Source organism: Bactrocera tryoni, chromosome 5, assembly GCF_016617805.1.
Source record: "Bactrocera tryoni isolate S06 chromosome 5, CSIRO_BtryS06_freeze2, whole genome shotgun sequence".
NCBI lineage: Eukaryota > Metazoa > Arthropoda > Insecta > Diptera > Tephritidae > Bactrocera > Bactrocera tryoni.
The window spans coordinates 74,289,355-74,316,730 of record NC_052503.1 but is presented as its reverse complement, the minus strand read 5'-3'; the positions used below and the strand labels follow the sequence as shown (position 1 = coordinate 74,316,730).

General features: G+C 38.8%; 3 protein-coding genes across 5 annotated transcripts; 1 reads left to right on the top strand and 2 right to left on the bottom strand.

Annotated features, from left to right (window-relative positions):
* Positions 1 to 1,148: 1,148 nt before the first annotated feature.
* LOC120776811 (mucin-19) lies at positions 1,149 to 9,645 on the bottom strand. Of its 3 annotated transcripts, none has more exons than XM_040107810.1 (10): positions 9,497 to 9,645; positions 9,140 to 9,354; positions 7,091 to 8,368; positions 6,376 to 7,026; positions 3,598 to 5,405; positions 3,325 to 3,521; positions 2,866 to 3,247; positions 2,629 to 2,799; positions 2,066 to 2,170; positions 1,806 to 1,955 (listed from the first exon to the last, which is right to left on the bottom strand). In XM_040107810.1, exons 2-10 carry the CDS (start codon positions 9,315 to 9,317, stop codon positions 1,806 to 1,808), a joined length of 4,920 nt encoding a protein of 1,639 aa, XP_039963744.1. In that variant the 5' UTR covers positions 9,318 to 9,354; positions 9,497 to 9,645. The 3 variants fall into 3 exon arrangements, with proteins under 3 accessions (XP_039963745.1, XP_039963744.1, XP_039963747.1); XM_040107813.1 differs by having other exon boundaries at positions 7,091 to 7,981; XM_040107811.1 differs by lacking the exon at positions 9,497 to 9,645 and having other exon boundaries at positions 1,149 to 1,955; positions 9,140 to 9,317.
* A 420-nt stretch (positions 9,646 to 10,065) lies between these two features.
* Positions 10,066 to 11,179, bottom strand: LOC120778852 (splicing factor 3A subunit 2). The gene is made up of 2 exons (XM_040110880.1): positions 10,969 to 11,179; positions 10,066 to 10,909 (listed from the first exon to the last, which is right to left on the bottom strand). The coding sequence occupies exons 1-2, from the start codon at positions 11,066 to 11,068 to the stop codon at positions 10,206 to 10,208; spliced, it is 804 nt and encodes a 267-aa protein (XP_039966814.1). The 5' UTR covers positions 11,069 to 11,179; the 3' UTR covers positions 10,066 to 10,205.
* A 376-nt stretch (positions 11,180 to 11,555) lies between these two features.
* On the top strand, positions 11,556 to 27,221 carry LOC120776844. The gene is made up of 12 exons (XM_040107869.1): positions 11,556 to 12,611; positions 14,404 to 20,705; positions 20,766 to 21,112; positions 21,208 to 21,280; positions 21,352 to 21,856; positions 21,923 to 21,980; positions 22,517 to 22,749; positions 22,805 to 23,319; positions 24,371 to 24,527; positions 24,588 to 24,791; positions 24,890 to 25,239; positions 25,318 to 27,221. Exons 1-12 carry the CDS (start codon positions 11,843 to 11,845, stop codon positions 25,504 to 25,506), a joined length of 9,702 nt encoding a protein of 3,233 aa, XP_039963803.1. The 5' UTR covers positions 11,556 to 11,842; the 3' UTR covers positions 25,507 to 27,221.
* Positions 27,222 to 27,376: the final 155 nt, after the last annotated feature.

The window sequence follows — 27,376 nt, the reverse complement described above, 5'->3', positions numbered from 1 at the left end:
GGGGGAAATAAAATTAATTTTGAGCAATAAATTACCATTAGGTGGGAATTTTTATACCCTGAATTGGTTATAAATTTGCAACGAAATTTGCAAGATACAAAAAGAAATGTCGGAGACATGTTAAAGTACCTATTTATATACATATATGATACTCGTATAGTTATGATAAGCGTGTTGAGCCGATTCTGGCCGTATATGTATATGAAAGCTACCCTCGGAGTTTGAGATATCGAGCTGAAATTTTGTATACATCGTTTTCTTCCCAAGAAGTTGCTCATTTGTTGAAACCGCCGATATCGGCTCACTACACGATATATGTAGCTGCCATACAAACTGATAGTTCAAAACCAAGCCCTTGTATGGAAGATCTTTTTATTTGACAATATATCTTCACGAAATTTTACACAGCTTATTTACTAAGCTAACGCTATAATATCTGAAGAATTTTTTTAGATCGGACCACTGTAGTCTATAGCTGTCATGGAAAGTGTTTTTTCAAAACCAAGTTTTTGTATGGAAAACTTTTTAATTTGACAAGATATCATCACGAAATTTAGCAAAAATTATTTTCTAAGGCAACCCTATAATATTTAAAGAAATTTTTCAGATGGGACCGCTACACAATAAAGCTGCCATACAAACTGATTGTTCAAAACCAAGTCCTTATATTGAAAACTTTTTTATTTGACGAGATATTTTCACGAAATTTAACGCAGCTTATTTTCTTAAGCAACGCTACAATATTTCAAGATTTTTTTTTAGATCGGACCTTTATAGCATATAGCTGCCATACAAACCTATTGTTCAAAACCAAGTCTTTGTATGGAAAACATTTTTATTTGACGAGATATCTTCACGAAATTTAGCACAAATTATTTTCTGAGGCAGTGCTACAATATGCTAAGAATTTTTTTTCGATCGAACCACTGGACCATTAAGCTCTCATACAAATGTATCTGTCAAAACCAAGTTTTTGTATGGAAAACTTTTTAATTTGACAAGATATCTTCACGAAATTTAGCACAAATTATTTTCTAAGGCAACGCTATAATATTAAAAGAAATTTTTCAGATCGGCATACTGTAACATATAGCTGTGATACAAACTACTAATTCACATAGAAAATTTCTACAAAGTAAAAGCAAAAATTAAATTATTTAAAATGGTAACATTTATTTAACTCTATAAACTTTCCAACTTAATTTATGGCGGCCCGTTTTTGTTTTTGAAATGACATATACATATGTATATATGTATATAAATATTATTTGTTATTTACAATTAGCTGCAAGTTTTTATTTTCAGATTGCTTTCATAGGCCCACAAGGATTATTAATTAATTACAGGCGATAAGCTTATTGACTAATTTACAATGTTTGTTTATTAAAAACCTAGTAACTTAAATGATTTTATGTGCAAATTCTAAGATTGTATAACGGAACATGACGTTTTTGAGTACATATAGTTTTAGGTATTAATGCAAAATAGCATAATTTATATTTTTTTACGAAAGTTGGTTGCAAAATTTTAAACACACAGACAGAATATCTTACATACATATTTATGTACAATACGCTTCCCTAGTACAAACGCTTGCTTTGCAATCTTTCATTAAAAAATTAATTAAATAATGCACTTGTATGTATGTATATGTACATTAATAAAAATCGTATAGTAGTTGCTTTATGTATAACTTAATGATTATTGTATTGCATTATAAACTAAGATTTCTAAGATTTCTAAAACTTATGTTTAAAAAACCTTAAGTTTTTTGTTTTTACAAATGCTAATGCCGCTTCAAATATTTAAAATTTTTCACGCTTCTTAAAATTACGCTTGGAGGCGCAACGTTGCAATATGTCCGATATGTGCGATTTGTGTTCGAAAATTTTCATCATCTGACTTTGTGCTTCATGTATGCCGTCTACAATGATTTTACTGCGCTGTATGTTGCCCTGTAAGTAGAGGAAAGTGAGTTGAAGTGAAATAAGTTTCATGAAATATATTAAAAACATTTTATTTAAGCGCATTTCTATTTGAAATTAAAATAAGTGTGAGAGTTTACCTTCAGCAGTTCATTGATTCGCTCGGTTTCGGGATTTTTCTCATGCGTTTCCATTTGTTTCAACATATTATTTAGTTGATCAAGGCCGTTCGATTCGTTCTCACACTGAAAGAGGTGAGAAGTATGTAAATAAAATAATAATAATAATAATAAGAAAAATAATAATAATAAGAAGAAAAATAATAAATAATATTAAAATAATAAAATAAAACATAAAAAAATTAAAAAAAATAATAATAAAAATTAAAAAATAAAAATTAAAAAATAATAAAAATTAAAAATAATTAAAAAATAAAAATAAAAAAAATAAAAAATAATAAAAATTAAAAATAAAAAAAAGTAAAAAAAAAACTATAAAAACAAAATAATATATGTGACCTGGTCTACGGAAAGGGGGCTTAGGTGCCAAAAAAAAGGAGATCAATTAATGAGATAACGAAAAACTGACTTAGCTCCCTTTTCGTAGACCAGGTCACATACATATAATTTCATAACGGTGGTATAAAATATACATATATTTTTCATTTAATTTTGGGGGACACCATTTATAAACAATCACGTACCAAGTCTTCCATTTGCGAGCTCAAATGGTGTATTTTCCAGCCATTCAGTTTGCCCATAACATTCGTCTGATTGGCCAAATCAATAACGGTGGGCCGGCGTTCTTCGCGCGGTTTAACATCTGAGTAGCGCTGAAAATGATTGTTGGCCGTCTTCCAGTTTTGCTTATAAGTCTGCAAAGCAAGCACGAAAAACATTAAAATATTTTGTTATAATCACTAAATTTTACAACAACTTACATGCAGCAGCGAGAAGTTGCGCGGTCGTCGTAATGTAAACTCTGTTGGCTTGGCATTCTCCTTATTGCCTGTGGTGGGCGGCACATTGTTATTTTTATGGTTGCTGTTGCTATTATGCACAACATTGGCATTGCTGGCGTTGGCATTAGCGCTATTGCCGTCATATTGATGTGTGACCGTACTGCCAGCAGCGCCGGGCGCCATTGAGCCGTGTACTGGCGCTAATAGCATGCCGCTGTTGCCAGTTGCCGCAGACAACTCATAGTGACTATTGTTGCCGCTATTATTACTATTACTCATATTGCTGGCGGCAACCCCAGTTGCTGTTGGTGGTGGGAGAGTAAGTGAACTTTGACTATGACTCGAAAGTTGACTGTCATTGCTGTGCGATGAACGAGAGAATGAGAGAGAAAATAATTATTACTTGTATTTGTTATGTTATGTGCTTCATATGCTTACGTTGAACGTCTGTTTCGCTTGCGTGTGGAACATTCAACGGGTCCACCATTGAGGCGTGCAGTACTTGTTGCCACCGGTGCATGCAATTGCGGATGATGATCCAGCGAGGAAGTGCGTGAGCTGCTCGGTGTGACCGATATGCCGCTCATCAGCACGTTATGTTGTACGTTGACATTGCCATGGTGATTTGCGTACATCTGCAAGAATTTTTTCCAATAATTTCGTAAAATTATGGCAAATTTAAGCAAATTGCATGAAACTTCGCAGACTTACCTCATTGATAGGGTTAAAATGTGTGGAATCGTTGGGCGCTTGTGGCATATGATTAATCATCATCATATTACTATCTTGCATTTGTTGTTCTACGCCCGGTGATGAATTCGCCGACACCGTTGTCGAGCCATCCGATGAAGCCGGCGACTCGCCACGCGCCACACGCTGACCGCTAATGGCGTTACCGGAGAGTGTTACCTGCGCACGATCCTTCTTCGCCAATGCTTCCGTTGTGAGTGTAGACGATGTGGTCGTTTGTGCCGAGGCCATTGACGTTGCGGATGATGATGCCACAGACGTGATGCTGAAAGCGCTGCCCACCGAAGAGGCGGCTGGCGAGCCCGTTACATTTGATAAAACGGTGGCAGTGCCAACATTGCTACTATTATTTCCCATGGCGAGTAATGTGGGTTGCAGATTTTTTGCAGCACGTATAGGCGAGCCATCAGCATCACGCTTTCGTAGAAAATTGGAAACTACCGTTGAGCCGGGACCGCCACCAGTCACTTTGATCGACGTTTGCAGCGGTATGACTACATGCTGACCCTGTGCGCCAGTTAGAGTAGCAGTTGTTGAGCTGTTGCCAACGTGGTGACCGGATGAGGCTGCTGAAGCTGGTATAATAAGCTGTTGGCTACCGGTAATAGTACCGTGCTGCAACAATTGTTGCGTTGCTTGCGAAACGGATATCGCATCAGCTGATATTGTATTGGAGGAACTGGCATTGGTCACCACGCCCTGCGGTGCTGTAGGCAATTGTGCGCTGAAACGCAGCGGCACAGCCTGAATTTGTGAGCCTGCCGCGCTCGAAACCGGTATTTGTAGTTGGCCGATGGAACGTCCACCACTGGATGGCACTACAGTAAATGTGGCAGTTGAGTTACCAGCATGCGAAGCTGCAGTGGCAGCGAAGGGCAATGATGAAATTGCCAAATTGGAGGCGGACACCGCATTCACCAATTGATTTTGCGTGATGGGCAAAGTACTGCTTGTTGCCGTGGTAGTGGTGAGCGATAGCACACCAGTGGACACTTGTACGGAACTAGCCGGCACAGATTCATAGTAAATCGTGCCGCCTGGTGGCAAAAAGGCACCAGCTGAGGTGGGTACACCACCGCCACTACCACCACCACCACCGGTTGCGGTGAGCACCGTAGTATTGTTGCTTGACGCGGACGACGCCGCATGTAAATTTGTGGCACTTACGCTGACGCTTGCTCCATGCGTGCGCTGAGCTGTGTTTGCTTGATGTATGTACACGCTTGGTGGTCCGGCACTACTTGTAATTATGCTACCGCCACTTGGCTGGCCGCTGTTGTTATCCAAATTGCTTGCATTGGAAGCGCTCATCACTTTTCCTACTGTTATGGCACCAGCATTTTTTAGTGGCGTTATAGTACCGGTTAGTATATTGCTACCGCGTGTCGTTATGGCCAATGGTAGAACTGTGGTGCCTCCACCGCCGCCTGATGAAACTATATTCTGTGTGGTTAACAGTTGGCTAGCTGCTGCTGCTGCTTGTGAAACATTCACGAGTTGTGCTGTAGACAGATTTGTAACACTACCGCCACTTGATGTGGGCGTAGTTGACGATAAAGCCGGTGAACCGTTGCCGCCACTACCGCCGCCGCTATTATTACCGCCTAACGTTGATTGTATGCTCGTTGTTACGTTCTGCTGTGACGGTAAGTTGACGCCTATTTGCGTAGCATTGCCTCCGCCGGCAGTGGGTAACTTACCCAAACCGAATGGTGTTATAGTCAGTGAGGGTTTAGCGGTCATCGAAACCGGTTGTCGTAGACCAGATACTATTTAGAAAAACATTAATAACAAATGGCATGTTAAAAGTGCTCTGTTACTATTTATGCTCAACTTACAGAAAAAGAAACACTTGTTTATTTTTGTAATTAATGATATACATACATACATATTTACATAAATGGAATTTGTTGCGACTAAAGTGCGAAAAAATCACATTAGCTCTACTTATAGGAAATACTCGTACAATATAACACTTTCAATGCTGCTTCAATGAAATTATCTGTATAACATATACTAAATCGTGCCCACATCGGTCAACGTTTGTAGTTCGCACCTCATTATATTGACAGAACTGTCTTATCGCCATAATGCTACGGTTAGACTTTTGTATATTCTATAATGAAAAGTCAATATTTTATTATACCCTGAACAGCGTATTTTAAGTTTGTGACGAACAGAGTCCATTTAGACATAGCCTTCTGTCTGTACGCTCTTTTCTCACCAAGAAACTGCTCATCCGTTGGTATCGCCGATATCGGACTACTATAGCCTATAGCTATCATACAAACTCGCCCATAAAAAGCAAGTCCTTGCATAGAAAACTTTTTTTATCTGAGGAGATATCTTTACAAAATTCAAAAAAATACAAAATTCAGATCGGCCCACTATGGCATATAACTGCCATACAAACTGCCTATAAACTGTTTCAATTGTAAAGGGTATTATAGCTGCGGTGCCCCCGAACTTTTTCTTGTTTTAAATTTCATAGGTCTATACTTTAACTTTCATGTGATTGTAAAAGAAATATTCGTTATATGTATGTATACCAGTATCATATTCTAACACCCGCCATGTCACACGATATATAAATAAGATTTCCGTAAATTTCCTTTACAAAAGGCTTCGCGTTACATGTCAATAAAACAAATCAATAATTGTGACAGTTAACAGTTTTCTTAAACTTCATTGAATTAACGAATTACAAATAAATTTGCGTATATTTTACAAAACACTTACCGAGTTTCCCAGTGCCCGATGTATTGACAATGATGGGCTGGAACATCACATTACCCGAAATGCGACCCGTTGAGCCAATAATAGGCTGTGTAGTACTGCCGGGCTGTTGTTGCAGCTGTATGATACGTGTGGTGGGTAAATTCGATGACGGTATGACGTTGTTGCCAACACCTGTATTTACGCCACTCATAGTCGTATTGCGTGGCGAATTGTTAGCAGTTGTATTACCTGACCCCACCACAGAATTAATAGCGCTGCCAACCACACCACCACTACCGACCGGTTGAATTGTCGAGGTTATATTTGGTGCACGTATACTTATGCTGGTCGTGTTCAACTTGGCGGCGGAGAAAGATTTTGGTATCGGTATTGGGCGTATTTGTCGTGATGTTGTTCCTGCCACCGAAGTACCAGCGCCAGAGAGCTGTGTAGCAACGGCAAGTCGCTGGCCAGCTACTAGAGTCGGATTAAACTGTTGCGTTTGCTGTGTAAGCGGTTGTGACGTAGCTGCTACATTCGACGAATAAACTAATGTGGCTTGATGTTGACGTGGTGGTAAAACAGTAGCTAATGTGGCCACGTAAGTTTGCTGTTGCTGTGACTGTGGCTGACTATGTGCCACTCCCGATGATGACACTGATTGTATTGTAGCTAAAGGAAAATATTTAAAATTTTGTAAAAAAAAAAAAAATAATTAATGCATTTTTAGACTTACATTGTCCACCTTGACCTTGCTGCGTTTGTGTTTGGCCGCCTCCAGTCGTTTGTACAACTGTTGGTGGTGTTGTTGCAAGAACTGTGCCGCCAACCGATGTGCCGAGTCCACCGCTAATACCAGTGTTGCTGTATGCACCACTAGTTGTGTTCATGCTCTGTGCAGTGATTATACGTTTTTGTGTCGGCTGTGGTATGGTTCTAATGAGTTGCACTTGTCCACCGGTATTAGTTTGCATCCAAGTCGTGCTGGTTGCCGGTGAAATGACTGAAGTAGCTGGCGATGATGTATTACGATTGACGGGTGCGGCCGTGCCACGCACAAAACCACCCGCTGCAGTGAGCCCCGTAACTGTTGCACCAGCACCCATTGAACCGGAACTCGGTCCTGAACGTATTGGTGTAACCAGCCTTTGTGCCGAGCCCACTGCTGTCATTTGTGTGGCTGTTACACCGGCACGCGGCAGATATGTTGTTTGTGTGACCGGCCTCGTTACAGTTATAGATGTATTAGACACTGTGCGAGAAGTAACACCCGTAACGCCCGCCGGTATAGCTGTTATCTGCGTACGACCAACACCTGTGGCACCTTCGAATTGTTTGATGGGTATTATATTGGTGGGCATAACAACACGCACCTGTGTCGACTGTCCACCAGCGCCAATAGTACGAATAGCTGAAGATGATTGCGCTACATTAAGGGCAATTGGCGTACCACCAATGGATGTCGCTATAGCACCACCAGCTGTGGTCATTTTAATAGCTCCAGTTGTTGAAACACTGCTGGTCATTATAGTGCTAACGCCACTCACAACGTTACTACCAATTTGTAAGTTGCTACCACCGGGAGAGCCAGTGTTCACCATATTGCTATGTGAAATTTTTGCTGAAACTGGATTAAAAGAAAAAGGATGGATTTTTGCTGTTTTAATAAACTGCCTGGGATTTTGATGAGTATGGCTTTGACTGTAAGCGTTGGTTTGATTGTGTGAATGGGAATGAATATCACTTGTAGGTAAGTGTGCAGTGCGTACTGGCGAGTGGATGGGCGGATTTTGTAAATTATTTGAACTTGAAGTTGTTATATAGGAATTGGGTAGTATAGAAATATTATGCGTTTGTTGTTGGTGTCTAGCAATTGAAGTTGTTGTAGTCGTAATAGTTGATGTCATTGGTGATTGGATAGCGGACACTGTTGAATGCACTGGTGGCTGATGTTGTTCATTTTGATGAATGAGGTTAGGTTGTATGAAATGGGTTTTTATGTTTTTTTGTGCTTCTGCGAAAGAATTATACAAGCAAAACAAAGATAACAAGTTGTAGAATTTTGCGTGGTATTTTTAAAAAACAAAACTACAGACATGAAACACTGTTTTAGACATTTTAATTTAAATATCGCAATGTATGAAATTATTAAAATGAATACCTCCAAAATACTATATATTAAATTTCAATTACGATAATTATTTTATATCACCAGATTAGGAGATAAATAGTATGGGGGTACACGGGGAATACAATTTCATCAATTCGTGAAGCAGAACATGTGAGCTAATTTTTAAATAAATATTATGATTAAAATTAAATTTCGTACTGGAAATTTATTTAAAAGAATTATTGGATTTTACTTTTTTTTAGTTTATATCAACAATAATAACACCTTTATAGGTGCATACATATATGTTATTTTGTTATGCTCCATTATGAAATTCCATAATTTTTAAATGACAACCCAAACAATATGGAATTTTTGACGCCACGACACACTGCAACGATAACACAAATTGGAATGGAGAGGAACAGTGGGATAGAGTTTTGGTACAGAAAGCAAGTATATAAGCAAATAGAAAATAGCAAACGCACACACAAATTATGCTATAAAAGCTGCACTAAAGGCAATCACAGTACGTTTTATATATATATATATATATACACATAGCGACGAGCGCAAATTATAACCAAACATGTGTAGATTTGTGTCAAATATGTATATTTATGACATTATTTTACACTACAATATAAAATGGTTAAACTTCTTGTAAACACTCACCGCCTGTTGTTGCCTGTGTTGAGCCCATACCAGCCAAATTGGAGCTTAGGGTTCCATTTGTATTTCCACCTCCAGGTCCCCCACCACTTCCAACACCTCCTCCACCCCCTACACTGCTCCCTCCTGGTCCAGGTGCGCCACCACCACCAGTTCCACCACTCGCATCCACCGAACTCATTTTATTTAAAAACGCAGTATATTTATTGATAAAAATGCTAAAACAAATTTATTTTACTTAAAATATCAATCGCACACACATTACGTTTATCTAAATTTGCAGAAGTTAAAGTATGTACATATATTTTTCATAGTATCACTTTAAAACCACCTCGCGGAGGCTTAAAAACTTCTACCAACCTTGCTTTTATTTAAACGTTTCAGCAAATGTTAATTTCACACTATATTTGTTGAATTTTATAATTATCACTGATTACTGAAATCTTAATTGGAAAATTTTTAGCTTTTCCCTCGTCTACATACGGTCACTTTTCTATGTGTGTACTTTGAAAATGTCTGCCGTATACTGAAACGAAACATACAAAGAAGAACGAGTAGTAAGTGAAATTTGCTAAACTGTGCTGCCAGATAGGACCTTGGTTGAGCATAACAATAACTTGACTTATTTCCCTTGGATTTGTTGGAAAAACGTTAATTTCTAAATGAAAAGAAAAATATTATTTGTTAAATCATTTTCGTTTATTTTAAAGCTTAATGTTGTGATAGGTTTATGCTAACATTTTACAATTGTGATCTTAATTTGCAAAAGCTTCACGACGCATGCGTACTTAAACAAATGATTGTGAATGGTATACGTACATATCCATACATACATATATTCTGTTTACATTTTCTCGAGCTCTATCTACGATATATTCATTATTGCGTTAACCAGGTCAGCAAACATTAATACAAAAAAAATTTTGAAATTGTATTTTGTTCTTTTTTATTGAAAATGCTGGCGTTTCTTTTATACATTTTAATTTAACGAAGCGTGACTTAAATGAATGGTTTACAACTTCCGTAGCAGTTAACCGTTTCCACTACTGACGGGAGTTGTGTCCTCGTCTCACATGGGTGGTGGTGGTACAGGTAATACGCCCATTGGAGGTGGTGGTGGTACGCCATTGAACATATGATGAGGACGCGGCGGTCCCGGCATTGGGAAACCAGCGGCAGGGCCAAGACCACGATGCAATTGCGGTGGAGGAGGTGGTATAATTTTGGGTTCGAATTTGAAGGAGAATTGGAGGAAAAATTGCTTTGTATCGCGATTCCAATGTGTCCAAAATTTACCCTCGGTTTTTTCCACTTCACGCGATGGAACCTTAAAAGCAATGGTTTCATATGGCTCAGCAGCAAATAACAAATATTGCCATTTACGATCTGGTGGTTCTATTTTCTGTTCATAGGCGGACATGAATCGATGACGTGGTATGATTCCTTCAGTGATTTCAGGATAATCAATTTGGAAAAGTAACGATTGCTGACCATTAGTAGGATCACGTTGCTTGGTCACACGGTAACCTGGACGACCAATCTTAACAAATTTTTTTGGTTCAACTCGTGGTTTCTCCGGTGCAAGCATGGACGGCGCCTCCTTAGCTTCTTTTGCTGCACGCCGTGCCAAATTCTCTTGATGTTTCTTTCCTTGCGTATGAGCCAAATAACTGCCCTCATTATTGTGAAGTGTTAGACAAAGTTTACATTCATATGATCCCAAATGATTTTTCATAAAATATGGATCCTTATTCAGATCAATTGTTTCCAAAGCTAAATAAGAAAGATAAAGATGTAGAGAGTAGTTAACAACAGCAATGTGAAGAACTTACCAAGCTGTCGTCGTCGTTCTTTGCGGTCACGGTTAGTTTCTGACCAAGAAGCAACTCCACCGCTGCCGGTTTTTCCACCAGCTCTATTTTGGAAATCCATTTTTTAAGCTGATGTACACCAATAAAACAAACTTTTATAATATTTTATTAAAAATTAATAACATTAATACAATGTGTCTCGTTTATGCGTACTTTGACAGATGACAATATACCAAAAATTTGTGTTCAAAATGCCATTAATTGTTTCGTTCCTTTGCTTATGACAGCTCAGCGGCATTGCCGTATCGATTTATTTAAGTTGTGTAGAATTGTATAAATTTGAATAGTTCAATATTTATAATCAATGAAATAATACAAACTAAAGATTGATGATAAAATATACATTATATTGCAGTTTTTTAAATCTTTATTTATTGAGATTTATTTATAAATTTTTGTGTAAATAAAAATTTTATCATTGCGTAAATAAATTTTTTATGTACACCCTGTGTTATTGCCCATGCCTAAATAATTTCGCCGTAGTTTGTGACATTTGCGAGAATTTTTCTTTCGACAGTAGACAACGAGGTGCGCGATAAAGGCTTTAAAATTTAATTAATGATCTTAGAATATATTAGAGCCTGCTGAATATAATACAAAATTGCAAAACGGTTCTAAATTCTTGATGTGTTAAATTCGCTCGATTTAGAAGCACGTGCATTTTATTAATCTATGAATGTGCATATTCTCGTGTTTTCCTCGAAACCTACATGAAATATTACTGCAAGTGAAGAAATTCTACGCTCAAAAACGCGTAATTGTTAGAGGCATTAAGCTGATGTAATATATATGTATAATGAAAAAATAAAATTTGAAAAAAGTTTAATAGTTAAATATGAGTGATAGTGAAGCGCTAAATAATAATGTAGCAACCAATGTAGCTCTTCCAGTGAGCAATGTGATTACTATGAATAACCGAACAGCAACAAATTCGAAGCAGAGTGCTGCTACTGATAGTACCGCTGAATCTGTTAGTACCAAAAAAGCTCAAATATCCGTCTTGTCAACAACTACTGATGAGGAGTGCACAGTAAATCCCGTGTGCGAAAGCAAATCTCAAAATGCTACTACGGTTAAGAATTTGACCCAGACACATCTTACTCATGATCCTACTTCCGCAATAGATTCAACAGTCTCTAACCAAAGCCAAAAACCTGACAGTAACAAACGTGTCATACGCAAAATTATGGTAATTGATCCGAAGAAATTGCAACAAGCTGGCTTAGACCGCAAATTAGCCGAAGCAATCGGCAGGCATAAGCTAAAGGCAATGGCTAAGGAACAACGCAGACGTGTTCAAGATTGGGATACTCATAAGTTACCAGTAAATGATGCGTCTAAAGCAGCTAATAAACCAACGCAAACTGCAATTTCGTCATTTAAGGCAACATCACATGCTGTTGTTCCAGCAACAGTAACCACAACGTGTACTGCAACAAGCAATTCTACGCCAAATACAACTAATGCAACACAACAAATCTCTTCTCCAATAAAACCACTGGATTCATTGAAAAAATGTCTTTTGGTGCCAGCTGCAACGGAAAAAACTGCTGCCTCAAAAATAAATGCGACGCCGGTTAACACAACAATTTCGGCTCACCCAGGTAAGCGATTTCTTCACGATATAATACTATTAAATTATGTTTCACAGGAAATTTTCGAGTCCTTAAATATTATATCTGCAAGATTTTAATTTAAAATCTATAATGTCAAAAACATTTAGCCCTAATTTATTTCATGCACGCGTGGCTGAGTAGTTAGTGTTGTTGTTCGTAAAATTGTAGGTCGCGAGTTCGAGGCGTGGTTACACTTGAGCTTTAACGTTTAACGTAGTTACACACAAATTTTTAATTCGTTTTTTTTAGTATGTCATCATATAGATTTTAAAACCAAAAGTCGTGCAAGAAAGTGCAAAGTGCGTTTGCTTACTGTCTGAACAGATGTGCCGGTGACGCTTCATTGTTATTGTTATATTTTTAGAAAAAAGTTTTATTTATAAACTCTATTGGTTGCCTTAGTTAGATGTTGTTCGAAAATATTATTTATTACACGTTGCATGCTTTATGCATGTATAGTGGCTTGCTAACTCTTAAATTTAACTTTCGAAAACTGTCTGGTCTTCAACCGTGCAATTACTGCCAACACAGCAGTATCTCCGAAAAAGACTTGATTCAAGTTTTTGGGTTGTTACAACAATGAAAACATCAACTTTTCAATTCCTGTGTAATAAATAGTCATTAAAAATTAATGATTTTTGAATAAACTTAAAAAAATAGGTGCACAGACGTTTTTATTGGTAGAATCATGTTGCCATAGTGGGTGCATGATTTTGATATCAGTTATGTTTAAAAAGAGCAAATAAAGATGTAATTTTTTTTTCTTAACTCACTTTCAAAATAATTGCTAGATATGGAGCATTTGGTCCGAAACTCTGGCATGCTTTGCTGGCTTAGGTAACAAATGCGGGGGTGAAAACAGCGGTTGTATTAAGGGTCACAGTTCGAATCCTGTTTATGGGATAAATCTTGAAGATAAGGTTTATATTTTCTATAATATTTTTACTAGCTAAGATATCAGAAAATACGAAATTGATTAGCGCGAGACAAAAATTTGTGAATACATACATACATATATCCTAATATTACACACATCCTTTTATTTTCCAAATTATATTATATTTACAAAAAATGGCGTTAAAATCAGTAAGAAGCAATAACAACCATTACCTTCGGGTTTACCGAAGCTGGAATACCCTTCATAATAAAAAAAGGTTTCATACGAGAATTCTTTTTAATTGGTTAAATTGTATGGCAGCTATATGTTGTACTCGTCCGTCCAATTTCGTTGGGGATTGTACTCTTGTCTTGGATAATATTCCATGCCTAATATCAAATACAAAGACTGGGTTTTGATCGTTCAGTTTGTATGACAGCTATATGCTATAGTGGTCCGATATCGGCGTTTCCGACGAATGCAGCTTCTTCAGGAAAGAAAAATGTGCACAAAATTCCACACCTACATATGTATATCTCAAAAACTTTGGGACTAGTTCGCGTATAAGCAAACATACGAACGGCCGGACATTACTAAATCGACTCTCCGTTCCCACAACAGCCGGGCCTCCGTAACCGGAACGGACCTGAGATTTTAGGCGGCCAAAGATTGACAATTGAAAATTCTGCCGCTACAACAACAACAACTACTACTAAATCGACTCAGCTCTTCTGGCTGATAAATTATGTATATTCATTTTATAGCGTATCCGACATTTCCTTCTGCGTGTTATTCAGCGTTTAATAATAAAAAAATAATTAAATTTAGTGAAACTGTGAAAAATTAGAATTTATTTTTTTATTTATGCATATACTTTAAATAAGTCTAAAAAATATTTTACAGCTACCAAATCGCCTTCCGTTGGCGGCAAAGTTTTTGTTACACCGAAGATAACCATAACGCGACCCGGCGAAGAACCGCATACGGTACGCATAGTGCCCGAGCACCGCTTAGAAAATGTGAAATACATATTGCAATGTAAGATTTTGAAACGACAGCAATTGGCAGCTGTACAGGTCCCGCAATCTCCGCAATCCCCACAAGTTGCAAGTATATCGACGTCACTACACACCACACCAACAACTGAAATGCCCTGGATTGAGCCGAAAACCGAAATGGAAGAGTTCATGAACATACCCAAAGGCCAGCAAACGAAAAAACCATCACCAGCTAAAACTCCGCAAGATATAGCACGTGTACTCGACTTTAGTGCAGAAGCCGCTACTGCAAGAAACTCAACTGTATCGGCTCTAAACGCCAATGAGCTTAAAGCAGAAAAGGTCAGCACAGTCCATAGTCCAGTACACATAAGAAACTACAGTCTCAATGCACGCAAAGAGTCGCCCGCAAAGGAGGAAGCTGCTGGTACACGCGCAGTCGATGTTGCACGTTTGGTGGCGCGCATTGGTAATGTAACAATGCGCAAGCACCCCGTACAGTCCCCAGACAAGCCAGCTAATATAATGGAAATACCTAAAGCCACCATACATTGCAAGAAACTGCCGGTACAAAGCAAACATAACAATGTGGCCAAGAGAGATAATGTCACAAAACCATTTCTGGAACCAAACATGGAACCGACTGTTACGCCGTTATTAACAGACAAAAATATAGTTGCAACCAACGTTGAGCATCCGATAAGCGCAGTCTATAAAGATCCAGTAAAGCAGCCAACAGAAGCGTTGAACGTTAAGGCTTCTACCGGTACCCCGCTTGACAACCAAAGCAATGCGCAATCACAGTTCAACAACTTTCCGCTATATTCGCCACTGAAACAACCATTCCCGGTAGTTACACACTCGCAAGATTTGCCTTTACCCACAATCTCCACATTCAAAACACCCTTTCCTACCACTTTGATTAAAGTCGGTCAAATGGGTCAGACACAGGGTGATGATACAGAAAAAACCAGCGATAATTTCTTGAAAAATACATATTTCGTAACACCGGCTGTTACAATCCCCATAGCACAAACTCCCAAAAGTCTGATTGTGTTGGAGAACAAAGTTTTATCACAGGATGAAAAGATTGATCTGACGGCATTAGGCTTTGGTACACCGAAATTAGAGTCAACGCCAGGCGTAACAATGGATACGCATGCGCCGGAAACGGCACAAATTTCGCAAACGAAAATTGCGCCCATCACGTCGTCAGCCGTAAAGAATGTGTTACCACAGACGGGCGCTAAATTCAATAATCGTACGATTGTATCGATGGATAAACTGAAGTTGTCTTCGGATAAGATAGCTGAGCTTGTCAAGGCGATACAGCTTAAAAACGCAAATTCATCGAAACACTTTCTTGTCGTGCGTAAAGCTGAAAATGTGGCGAAGGCAAGCGAAAACACCGGCGTATTGCGACGAAATGAGACCTGTGTTACCCAAACAAGTCCGACGTTGACACAACCAGCAGCGAATACAGCAAGCGTAGACTTCTCACCTCTTAACAAAAACACAGCTTCAATAGAAAAAGCGAACGAAACGCCGATAAGTGCAACACCAAACATTCCAGTGTCCAAGTTAACAGAAATTTACACAAACACTGCAACACATACTAATAAGATACCTGAAACTCCTACCCAAAATGATTTTCAACCTACAACTGCAGTGGTTTCCACAGGTCTCACAACCACTGCCGCACCTATTATCTACCAAGCACCTAAAACTGTGGTCGACTCACAATTCAAAAACCCTTTGCCGCCTAATCCACCGAAATTAACCGACTCGGCTCAAAATGCACACAACAAATCTGCTGTTTGTGTGGTGGATAGTGGCGATGATGAATCGGATGCGTCGTTATCTGCCGTTGACTTCATTGCTTCGTTGGCGGCTGAAAACCCTATAACGGAGGATATGCAACTGGAACTCTCGCCAGAAGAGCTCAATTTGAATGCTTCCTTCGCAATGAATTTCTCACCACTCCGCATTCCATACCGGGATCGAACAGAGAGCGTAAAGAGTGAAATAATTGAGCAAGATATATTTGACGCCTGCAATGTGCCAAATGCCGAAACATTGCCTGAGTTATTTGAACCCGAAATGGCTGCCGATGACGTGCAAATCGGTAAAATCATAACTATCAGTGAGGAGAATATACTGAAGGCTGTTGCTGCCTCAAGCAAATTGGACGCCAATAATGAACAGACAAATAATGGTGCACAAGAGGTATTTAAACTCACGAAGAGCACCGAACACCTTGACTCTATTGAAGTGGAAACACAAGTCAATCATATGGAAAATATAAATAACCTCGACATTGTAGCAACTGATAGTTTAACTGAATCGACAGTAGGTCCAATTATAGTTAAGAATCTTGAAATTGGCGCCATAGACAACTTTGAAGAAAATCGCACAGGTGAGGTGATTGTGAAAACTATGGAAGATATGCCGGAGACTATTGGAAAAATCAATAAAAATGTGGGGGATGAAGTACCGGTTACCAAACAAATTCAAATGTTACCCTTAGAGGTTGAAGCGTTGTCACAAAGCCGCACTACCGTGGAAAAAGTTTTGCCTGACGCAGACAAATCTGATCAAAGCGAAATATCGGTGGAACCGTCTACTGCTAACGCAGAAGAGACTAGTCAAGAAACAGCAACAATACCGCATGTTATCAACGTAGGTGATAAAAATACCGAAACCGTGTCAGTGGTCGAAGCTAAAGCAAGCGTTAGTCTAGCAGCTGGGAGAGGAAACATAGATGAAGTGCTTAGTCCTCATAAACCGAAAGAGTTGACTGCAACTGAGCCAGAGTTAAGTCGAACAGCTAAAGCTGGAAGTGGAATCACAAACACTAAAACGGAAGCCGAACCCAAGTCAGTCAAGCCAACGGAAAGCTCCACATTGCCTACGGATCCTACCAGTCACCTTCAGAATGAAAAGCTTGCTGAGCCCAATGAAAATGTGACGTCAGTTGCTGGAGAAAAGACGAAAGCTGTGCCAAAACGATTACCACGTTTCAAGAAAGGCAAGATCAACTTGGTTCAACGTAAGAAAACAACAGCAGGTGCACCCGTAAAGCTACAGGAAACAAAGTCTGTATCTGAAAATAGCAACGAAGCGTCTTCAGATAAAGACCTCAATGAGAAAATAACTACTGTAGAGGAGATGCCTGTGACATCTAAGTTAAACAGTCCGACTGTTCAAGTAGGGAAGATGAATGAAGATCAAAAACTAAATGACAAAGAAACTGTATTGGAAGAGATGGCTGACTCATCTAAGGTAGACAGGGAGATTGATGAAAAAGTAGAGAATATGAATGAAGATCAAAAACTAAATGACAAAGAAACTGCATTGGAAGAGATCGCAGACACATCTCAGCTGGACGGAAAACCTGCATTAGAAGAGATCGCTATCACATCTCAGCTAGACGGAGAAGCTATTGAAGGATTAGATAAGTTTAATAAGGACCAACAAATAAAAGAAACTGCGGTAGAAGATATCGCTGCTATATCTACAGAAGAAGTGGAAAAGATGAATGAAGATCCGGAACAAAATGATAAAGAAACTGCGTTTGAAGAGATCGCAGACACATCTGAGTTCAACCGAGAGAAAAAAGAAGAAAAAGTTCGGATAAATGCAACGGTTGCACAAACAAATGAATTGAACTCTGTAATCAAGAAATCAATGTCATTATCGCAAAATTCGGCTGCAGAGGTTGATGTAAACGAAGGTGTAGGTGCCGAACATGCGTTGGTTGCTGAACATACACTGGATGCCAAGTGTGCTAATGGGTTATCTACAACGGGAAGTGAGTTTTTAACTAGTGAAGTTGCCGTGTCAGACCTCTCTGTGCCTGATATATATAAAACGGAAAGTGAGCGTGCAACTAGTGAAGTTGCCGTGTCAGACCTCTCTGTACCAGATATATCAACTACCAATGAATCGCCATTAAAATCAGGCGAATTAAAGCGTAAAACTGCTCTAATATCCGAACTATTGCATCCACCTAAAATACCTAAGCGAAAATGCGCAAGTTCTGATAACAAATCCCCTTCATTATGCGATGTGCCAATTGCGCAATCTTCTTCTACTGAGAACCTTCTACTCAGTGTTGTAAAGTCAGCAACAGAGAAAGCTAAAACAACTCCAGCGAAAAATCCGTTTAAGAAGACAAAAATAGCAGCCTGTGCCGATCAACAGCCTATAAAAGGAATACATAATCTTTTGACTATGTTTAATAAAGAGTCCAATACGAGCGAGGCTGAAAAAGCTGGCGAAGTTAAAACAATCGCAGAAAACTCTGAAGTGGTGCGTGCAGCTGATAATTTAGAAGAAAATCCCAATCAAGCGGAGCTACAGCATAGCAATGCTCAAAAGACTGATCGTGTTGGCAAATTAGAGCTTACGGACGAAAATAAGCAGCAGTCAAATACAGCTAATTCTGAAGTCTCAGCAAATTCTGTAATAGCTGCGATAGCAGAGGTTCAGGAAACTGCAAAAACCTGTGATATTTTACATGTGATAACCGAAGAAAAGCTACTGGAACAAAATGCCGATGAAAAGGTTCCGAAAGCAGAAACTCCCACTACTGAAGATATTCATAAACCTGGTTATATAAAAAGTGATTTTCTCGGATTCAATCATAATTCGCCAAGTACTCAGAATATTGAGAGTAATCTGCAACATATACTCACAATAACCACTAGTGCTGAAAAGACAAAAACACGCGAAATAGACCACAGCACTGCGGAGCGTGAAAGCCCACACGTTGCGCTAAGCGATAGCGCCGTAAAAATCCCACACATTGCGCTAAGCGATAGCGCCGTAAAGAGCTCAACGACTACTGCCAAGACTACGACGAAAAAGTCAAATCTGGTAACGAGGCGTAAGCCAACGAATCGCCGAAGTGTGCCCTTAAAGAAGCGTTGGGGAGTTTTGCAGGAATCGGATGAAGATATAAATATAACTGATGATATATCGCCGGCGGATGATGAGGAGGACGAAAACGACGATACTAGTTTTCAAACATTAGACAAATCCAAAGACTCACACAAAAATATGAACAAAATTAAAATTCGTAAAAGTAATAACGATGATAGGAAAGTCGTGGAAGGTGAAAAAGAGCTGGAAGGCGCGATAAAAGATGTAGTAGTCACAAATAACGATACAACAGAGGCAGTGCCTTCAGAGAACAAGAAACGTAAAAGAAGCTCAGTAGATAGCATAGATATCCCAGAGCAAGCAAGTGATGTTGTTACCGCTGCTGAGAGTACTACTTCTAAAGATTTAGAAGCACCAAGTAAAAAAGCGCGCTTAGCAGAAAAATTCGAAAATAAAACAGCAACGAATTCTACTGAAAACGACACTAGTATTGTGGAGCCTACTAAAAAGCCACAAGTGCAGGTCGCGGAACCAGAGGCAACCATGAAAGACACTACAGCAAATGAGGACTCAAACGAAGTCGATAAGGTCAACACGACTACACGTGCTTCGTTGGATTCCGAAAGAACAGCAACTCTACAAAAGCCACCACCAGAGTTTGCAACGTCAACACCAGTTATACCAACAGCAACGGAAGGCAGCAGCACGAAACGCGGCAGAAAGCGCAAGTTGCCTGCGGAAACTGTTGAGGAAACTAAGCAGGAAACAGTGAACGTGGAAGAAAGTACGCCAGTGGTGCGAAAAACGCGTGGCCGAAAACCAAAGTCAACGCTTCCGAATGAAAGCGAAGCTGTGCCTTGTAATGGTGTGGCGGAAGCGCAGAAAACACTTGATATTACACTTGACTTAAACGAGACGCTACCAAATTCGAGCTTAAATATAATGGAAACTGCAAATGCGAGCCAAGCAACAACTGACCTTGAGACGCCTGTAAAAATACCAAAAAAGCGTGGAAGGAAGCCGAAAGCGCTCTTGGCCACACCGGACACCCCAGTGGACTCAAACGAAAAACAGCAAGGTAGAGGCGTAAAAGCTGGAGATCTTCAAACACGCGGCAATTTCAATGGACGTCTCTTATTGATAACGAATCGCGCGCAGCTCGATACAGACGAAGTGCTCACCGCACAGCCTGTAGCGAAAACTTCGAAAAAAACTTCGATACAATGTGGACTATGCTTGCAAAAACTGCCACGCGATAACTGGGTGGAACATTTAGCGACACATTACGGTGTTGGTTGGATAGTGGGCGAAACGACGCCAATTGTGAGTACAAAATAAAGCCTTAATGTATTATATTTTTTTAACATAAGACAAATTTTGCAGAATGTCACCTTCCGCAATGAAGTGCTGAAGGTCATGATCGCTTTTCTGAAAGTAAACGTTAGCAAATATCCGCTCACCTGTCGCATGTGTCAACGCACCTATCGCTCAGCTTTGGGCACCCTGCTACATATTGAAACCTGTGGTGCGACGGACACGCGCACACCCTGTGATTACTGTAAAAAAGAATACTCTAAATTTAGCGTTGTAAGCCATATGCGTACGTGTAGCAAACGTGCCGAGGACGAAGAGCTTAACGAGACGGCAACAGAGGCTAAAGAAGCGGTAGCTGAGAACAAGGAAGCCGTCTTCAACAATGTGGGACGTTTGAAACGAGCTTCAGTGCAAAAGTAAGTTTTATTTTTTGTTGATTTAAAGATTTATAATCTTAATTAGTCATCCGATTCATTTTCTTATTACCTCATTTGTCGTGTAATCCTTAAAGGGCGGAAAAGATGCTGAAAGCTCTCAAAGACTCGCAGAGTACTGGAATACTTTGCACCAAAGATGCCAAAAACGTGAGTAGTCCCCGTAGCATATATTCCGTATGTGGTATTTTCTAAACTTTGCAAAAATTTTCGATTTACAGCACGTTGAGTTCGTTGGACCTGAGAAAATGTTGGAAAAGTGCGCGAAAGATATAGAAACGACGGGGTCAGCTGCATGTCCAGCACAGGGTTGTAAATTCACAGCCAAGGATTTAAACGCCGTAAAAGAACATTTTGCCAGCTGTGACTTAAAGGAAACCGTTGCTAAAGGTGTTTATAACTGCAAACTTTGCTCGAAAACGACGAAGTCCTATCGTGCTGTCAAATCTGTGATAAAACATATTTTACAACAGCACAAGAGTGCAGAAGTCGATCAGGACTTCGAAGGTGATGTTTCGGATTGCGGCATTAAAACCGATGATGAATCAAGCGGCGATGATGAGGATGTCTCCTCAGGTGTGGATTCGAATGAAGAGAATAATGCTAATGATAATGCGAGTGATAGTTCCGCCGATGTGGCGGCTGGGCGAAAAAACGTGCGGAAGAAACAGACTGGCAAGAAGAAGTCGGCAACTGCATTGTCAAACTCTATAAGTGCGGACAGACGTAAGTGTGCTTCATTTGAGCTTGAAATAAAGTGTATATACTATTCTTTTTTTTATAACTATTTAGTGCATCCACCGCGGGAATCGGATTATAATGGCACTGCTCGTCTCTTGTGGAAAGAATTGTAAGTGCTTATATACTTGTTTTTATATTCATGCAACTTAAATTAATCCAGTTAGATATAAGGTTATATAAGTATACGATCAGGGGCGGATCCAGAGTAGAATTTTGGGAGGGAACTATATAATTTTGTACTTTCAACACAAAGTCCTTTTCTGCGCAAAGTGTCACTTTTGATGGAAATAATGTATAACTTTTATCCCTCCGGGGATTCGCCTCTGTATATGATATATCAATGATCAGGTTGACGACTTCAAGTGACTTGTATGATGGTCTGTCCGTCTTTTCGTCCATCCATCCGTCCGTCCATCCGTCTGTCCTTCCGTCCGTCGGTCCTTCTTTCCATCCGTTCGTTCATCCGTCCGTCCTTCCACCCATCCTCCCGTCCTTCCGTTCATCTGTCGGTCCGTCCATCCGGATGTTTGTCCGTCTGTCCATCTGGTCGTCTGTTCGTCCGTCCGTCTTCCAAACCATTAAAGCTATAATAACCAAATTCGCTCAGGATAAATCTATATATTATTCATTATATATTATTTCCAGTACTGCGCAAAATTATAGTTCGGCACCGTTATTTAACGACGCAAAAGTTAAGTACACGATTTGCGCACGCAGCGATTATGAGAAATATATGCCGGATATGGAAACGTCCATGAAGTACAATTACAATACCGATCTAAAGCTTTGTAAATCGTCAAAACAAGTAAGCTTTGGCAAGGCAGCGAAAGATATAAACTGGTCGCAATTACAACGTCTAGAAATCATGTCGGTGAAGAGTAAGTAGTAGAGCATTTCTTTTCTTATTTACTTTAATCATTTGACACATTTCAGATGAACAATTCACTTTTCTGGGCGAAGCTATAAAAACTGCGACCTGGGTGCCATTACCCAAGGACATAAAAGAGCAATATCTGCTCATTAGCACACGACGCGCATATACACGTTTCAAGGGTCCGAAAATAGGCAACACCTTACTTTGGCTGTACAAAGTCACAGCAGCTGACACGTCGAAGTCATGTGACATGCAACTACAATATGCCATCAGTATACCCGATGCGCCTGTGCATTGTTTGGCATTTTTACCGAGCGGTGGTTATGATGCGCATGTCAATCGTCTGGGTGTGGTAGCGGTTGGCACAGCAAAAAATACCATTAAGGTTTACGCATTGCCTTTGTGTGTTGAAAACGTGGTCGAGTTGAGTGAAGCAACGACTGAGCAGCATACAGAAAATTTTACCACGCTGCAATTGGAGCCAGTTTGGCTGCTGGCATTAGATCTTTCCAAAAAAGACTTGAGCCAACATCCATTTGTGGACACACAATGCACGGCGCTGTGTTGGTCCGAGGTGAGTAAATTGCAATGCAATGCACAATTAGCTGAAAAGCGTTCTAAAACTGGCTTTTTATTCTTTTTTATTTCTTGTTTTTTTTTTTTAATTTAATTTTTTTTTATTTAATTTTTCTATTATTTTTTATATTTATCTTTTATTTTTATCTTTTATTTTTAATTTTTATTTTTTTTAATTTAATTTTTCTATATTTTTCCGAGAAAATTTACCATGGCACATTTTTTATACCATCAGGAAGTAGATATATCAGATTATGTTCTCTTCTACTGACTTAAAAGAAATAAAAATCCCAAAACTGGGTTATTTGAATTTTTCACATAAATCTTGAGGTTATGTGAAAAAAGTTTGTATACAAAGGTTATATATTCATTGCCTACTACGTTGTCCTACAACTTTTTTCTATACTCTGGACTCAGTTGTGCCGGAAATCGATTTGAACCGTTTTTAACTCTTAAAAGTTCCACCACGCCCCTTCCCTTTCATTCCCCCGCCTAAGATAGCAATGTATATATGTATGTACATATTTTTTATAGCATCAGAAAGTAGAAATTTCAGAGCACATAAACGAACTGACTTAAAAAAAAAGTAAAAAGCCCAAAAATTGGCTTGTTTGAATTTTTTGCATAAATTTTGAGGTTATGTGAAAAAAGTCTGTGTACAAAAGTTATATTACTTGCAACATTGCCCAACAACTTTTTTCTCTAGTACTCTTAGTTTTGCCAGAAATCGATTTCAACCGTTTTTAACCTTCGAAAATTCCACCACGCCCCTTCCATTCCATTCCCCAACCGCAGACAGCAATGTATATACTTTTTATACCATCAGAAAGTAGAAATTTCAGAGAACATAAAGCCACCTGACTTTAAAAAAAGCCCAAAAACTGGGTTATTTGAATTTTTCTTTATAAATTTTGAGGTTATGTGAAAAAGGTTTGTCATTTTATCTTTCGTTTCCGATCGATTTCACTCTACTAATACTACTACTACTATATATGTTTTCAAATACTATCGGCCCTGGTCTATTTATGCATTTTTCTCCCTTTTTTTAGTTTGCTGAGCATATGCATATATTTGCGGGCTACGCAAACGGTTGTGTCGCCTATTGGGATGTGAGCAGTGATAGAAATCTAAATCGTCTCATTATCGATGGCCTGCCGCACTATGTGCCACTCAATTTCTTCTACACGCGCGAGAAGAATGTGCGAGGTAATTTATGCTCATATCAAATAATTTGCGAAGCACTTAACATAACAACAACTCTTACAGCCATGGCGTTGCATTATGACAGCTCAGGCGTGCGTGTGATTGCCGTTATTGTTGGCCGACGTTTGTTGGTATTATATGATCTCTATCACTTCACTCGTCCATTCATTTTGAAGGAGGAAATCACCAAAAATGAGGCCACCGACTTGGAATGGTCGCCGATCTGGCAATCGCTAGCCATTGCAATGGGCGATTCATTGCCCTACAGTGAGTATATATTAATGGAAATAAATTTACAGTATTAGATTATAAAAATTATAAATTAAAAAAAATATTTTTTTTTATATATAATATCTTTTACACAGATGGTCGCTGCGTATTTGCTGTAAATCCGTCGAATATTGTCTTCAAAAATGAGACAATCGACAGAATGAGCGCTGGCGTCAATAAAACCCATTACAACCCCTTACAGAATATGCTCGCCAATGCGACCGACAACGGTGATGTGGTGTTCTTGAATTTGCGCGAGATGCACTTGAAAGAAATACTGCGCGATTCGTTGCGTAGTTCTCAAGCAGTGGGCATAATGGATATGAAATGCTTGAACGGCACGGATATACCGAAATTCGATGCCAAGTCGGCAACAGCGGATTGGAGTTTCAACGAGGAGAATTGCAATGAGAAATATGGCCTAGTATTCGGTCCTGTAACAAGGGTGCGTATTTTAGTTATACATGGGTTACAGTATAGCATGTTATAATATTTTTTTGTTTTTGTTTTTTGTTTACTTTAGATTGATAAAAGCCTCAAAGCGCAATATCTGAGCGAGCAACGTCGTGTGCCTGTAAGTTTGACGCCTTGCACGCGCATAAATACCATACACTGCAATTTCAATAATCGCGGCAAACACTTGGTGGCTGCTGGTTATGAAAACGGGTTTCTACGCGTCTTCTGCATTGATGGCAAATCTTTTTTCTACTAAGCACGAAAAAATATTCTCATAAGTCCCGAAGTCATACCCAACTTATATGGAAAGTGAAAAAAAGTATAAAAGAATATGCTGACAAACGCTGTGTTGTCGTGTTTAGCGTCGCGTTGTACTGCTAAGGAAGATTTTGCTACTATGATCGTTGGGTACCGATGGCTGATGACCGGCCAGTCGCGTTTATGAACCGAGGCGGACCCGAATTTTTATCCAACCAAGGTCAGTAAAATCAGCAGCATTCCTCGAAATTATTTCAGGAATGTTTTCTGCCACTACAACAACAAAAACAACTTTTCTACGATACGTTTTCCTACCATGTTACGTTTCCACGACAACTGGGTCTATGTAAGCGAAGTGGATACAGCTTTTTATCCGTCAGCAGTATTCTTCAAAATTATTTGCGGCATGTTTCCGGATTTTACAACAACAAAACAACTTGGATATGATGCATGCCTCGAAAGAAATTTTTTTCTAATAGCAATCTCCTGCCCTCGGCAGATCTTGTCAAAACGTCGTGCGTTTTTCTGTTATCAAATGGCATGTGGCGAATTCATTCAAAATGGTGGCAAAAGTGCTGCTGTACTACTACCAGGACAATGGCGACTGAGTAAACGGAATAGATCCATATTTTCATCCGGCGAAAAGTCAGCATTGGTCTTCAAAATTATTTGGGGAATGCTACAATAACAAAAACAACCCATGCATACCTCGAAATTTTCCTTCCCAATAGCGATCTCCCCTCGGCAGCCATTGCCCAATCGTTGAACGCTTTGCTGCTATCAAATATCCCATTTGGAGGCGTCGTCAGCGTCTCTTAGACATACATACATATACCGTTATGTATCGAAATAATATGGTGTTTAGTAACTTATATTTAAATTTACATCTTAAGATTATCAACATCACGTGGTTTGTAGATAGAATTTTGAATATTATGCAATAGCTATAAACCCTAGACATTAGAGCGGGATAATTTACAGGGAGTCAAAAAGCGGAAAAGTCGCGTATGCAGGAAATGTTCTAAGGATCATTCTGAACAACTTTGCCTAAGAGAATATAGGTCTAAAACCGGTTTTGAGTAAGTTTTCGAGCCAGCGATTTTTAAAGAAAAGTTTTTTATGGACTCTAAAAATTTGTTCGTCAGTTTTTGAGTTATCCGAATGAAATTTGATACGTGGGTGCATTTTGATATTCTATTGATCATATGCCGAAATCGGTCATATCGGGCATCTCCCATATAACCGATTATTCCGATTTTTTACCCTTCGCCTTAAAAATCGCTGGGTCGGAAACAGTTTTAGAAACATAGAAAAAAATCGACCGGCATATGTATGTATGTATATGTAGGCATGTGTGTGCATATGTAAGATATTGTACACAAATTAAATTATAATTAACTGTTGAATTTAATATCAATAATCCTGTTACACTTTAATTTTTTAGTTATTTTTAAAAACTTCCTGTGGTAGCGTGACCCTTTGAATTATTGAATTGAAAAGTTCTCTGTATTTTGGTTACACATTAATCATAATTTATTTTTATTTTTAAATATTTCTAAATACAATGTTAAGCTAAGTTTGTATGTATGGTATATGCTTTTGCTTGAATTACTAAAGTGTATTTATTGCTGAAAATAAGGAATATACATATATGCATATATATAAATGTTTTATACAAACTACATACACACTAACGAATGTATAAATACTGTTTGAAATAAATTCTAAAAAATATTAATAAAAAATAAAAAAATCTAAGTTCCACGAATTATTAATAAAAAAAAAAAATAATTTTTTTTTTTTTTAGATTTCTTTTGTATTTTTTTTTTAATATTTTTGTATCTGGGTATATTTTGTACATCTTTTTT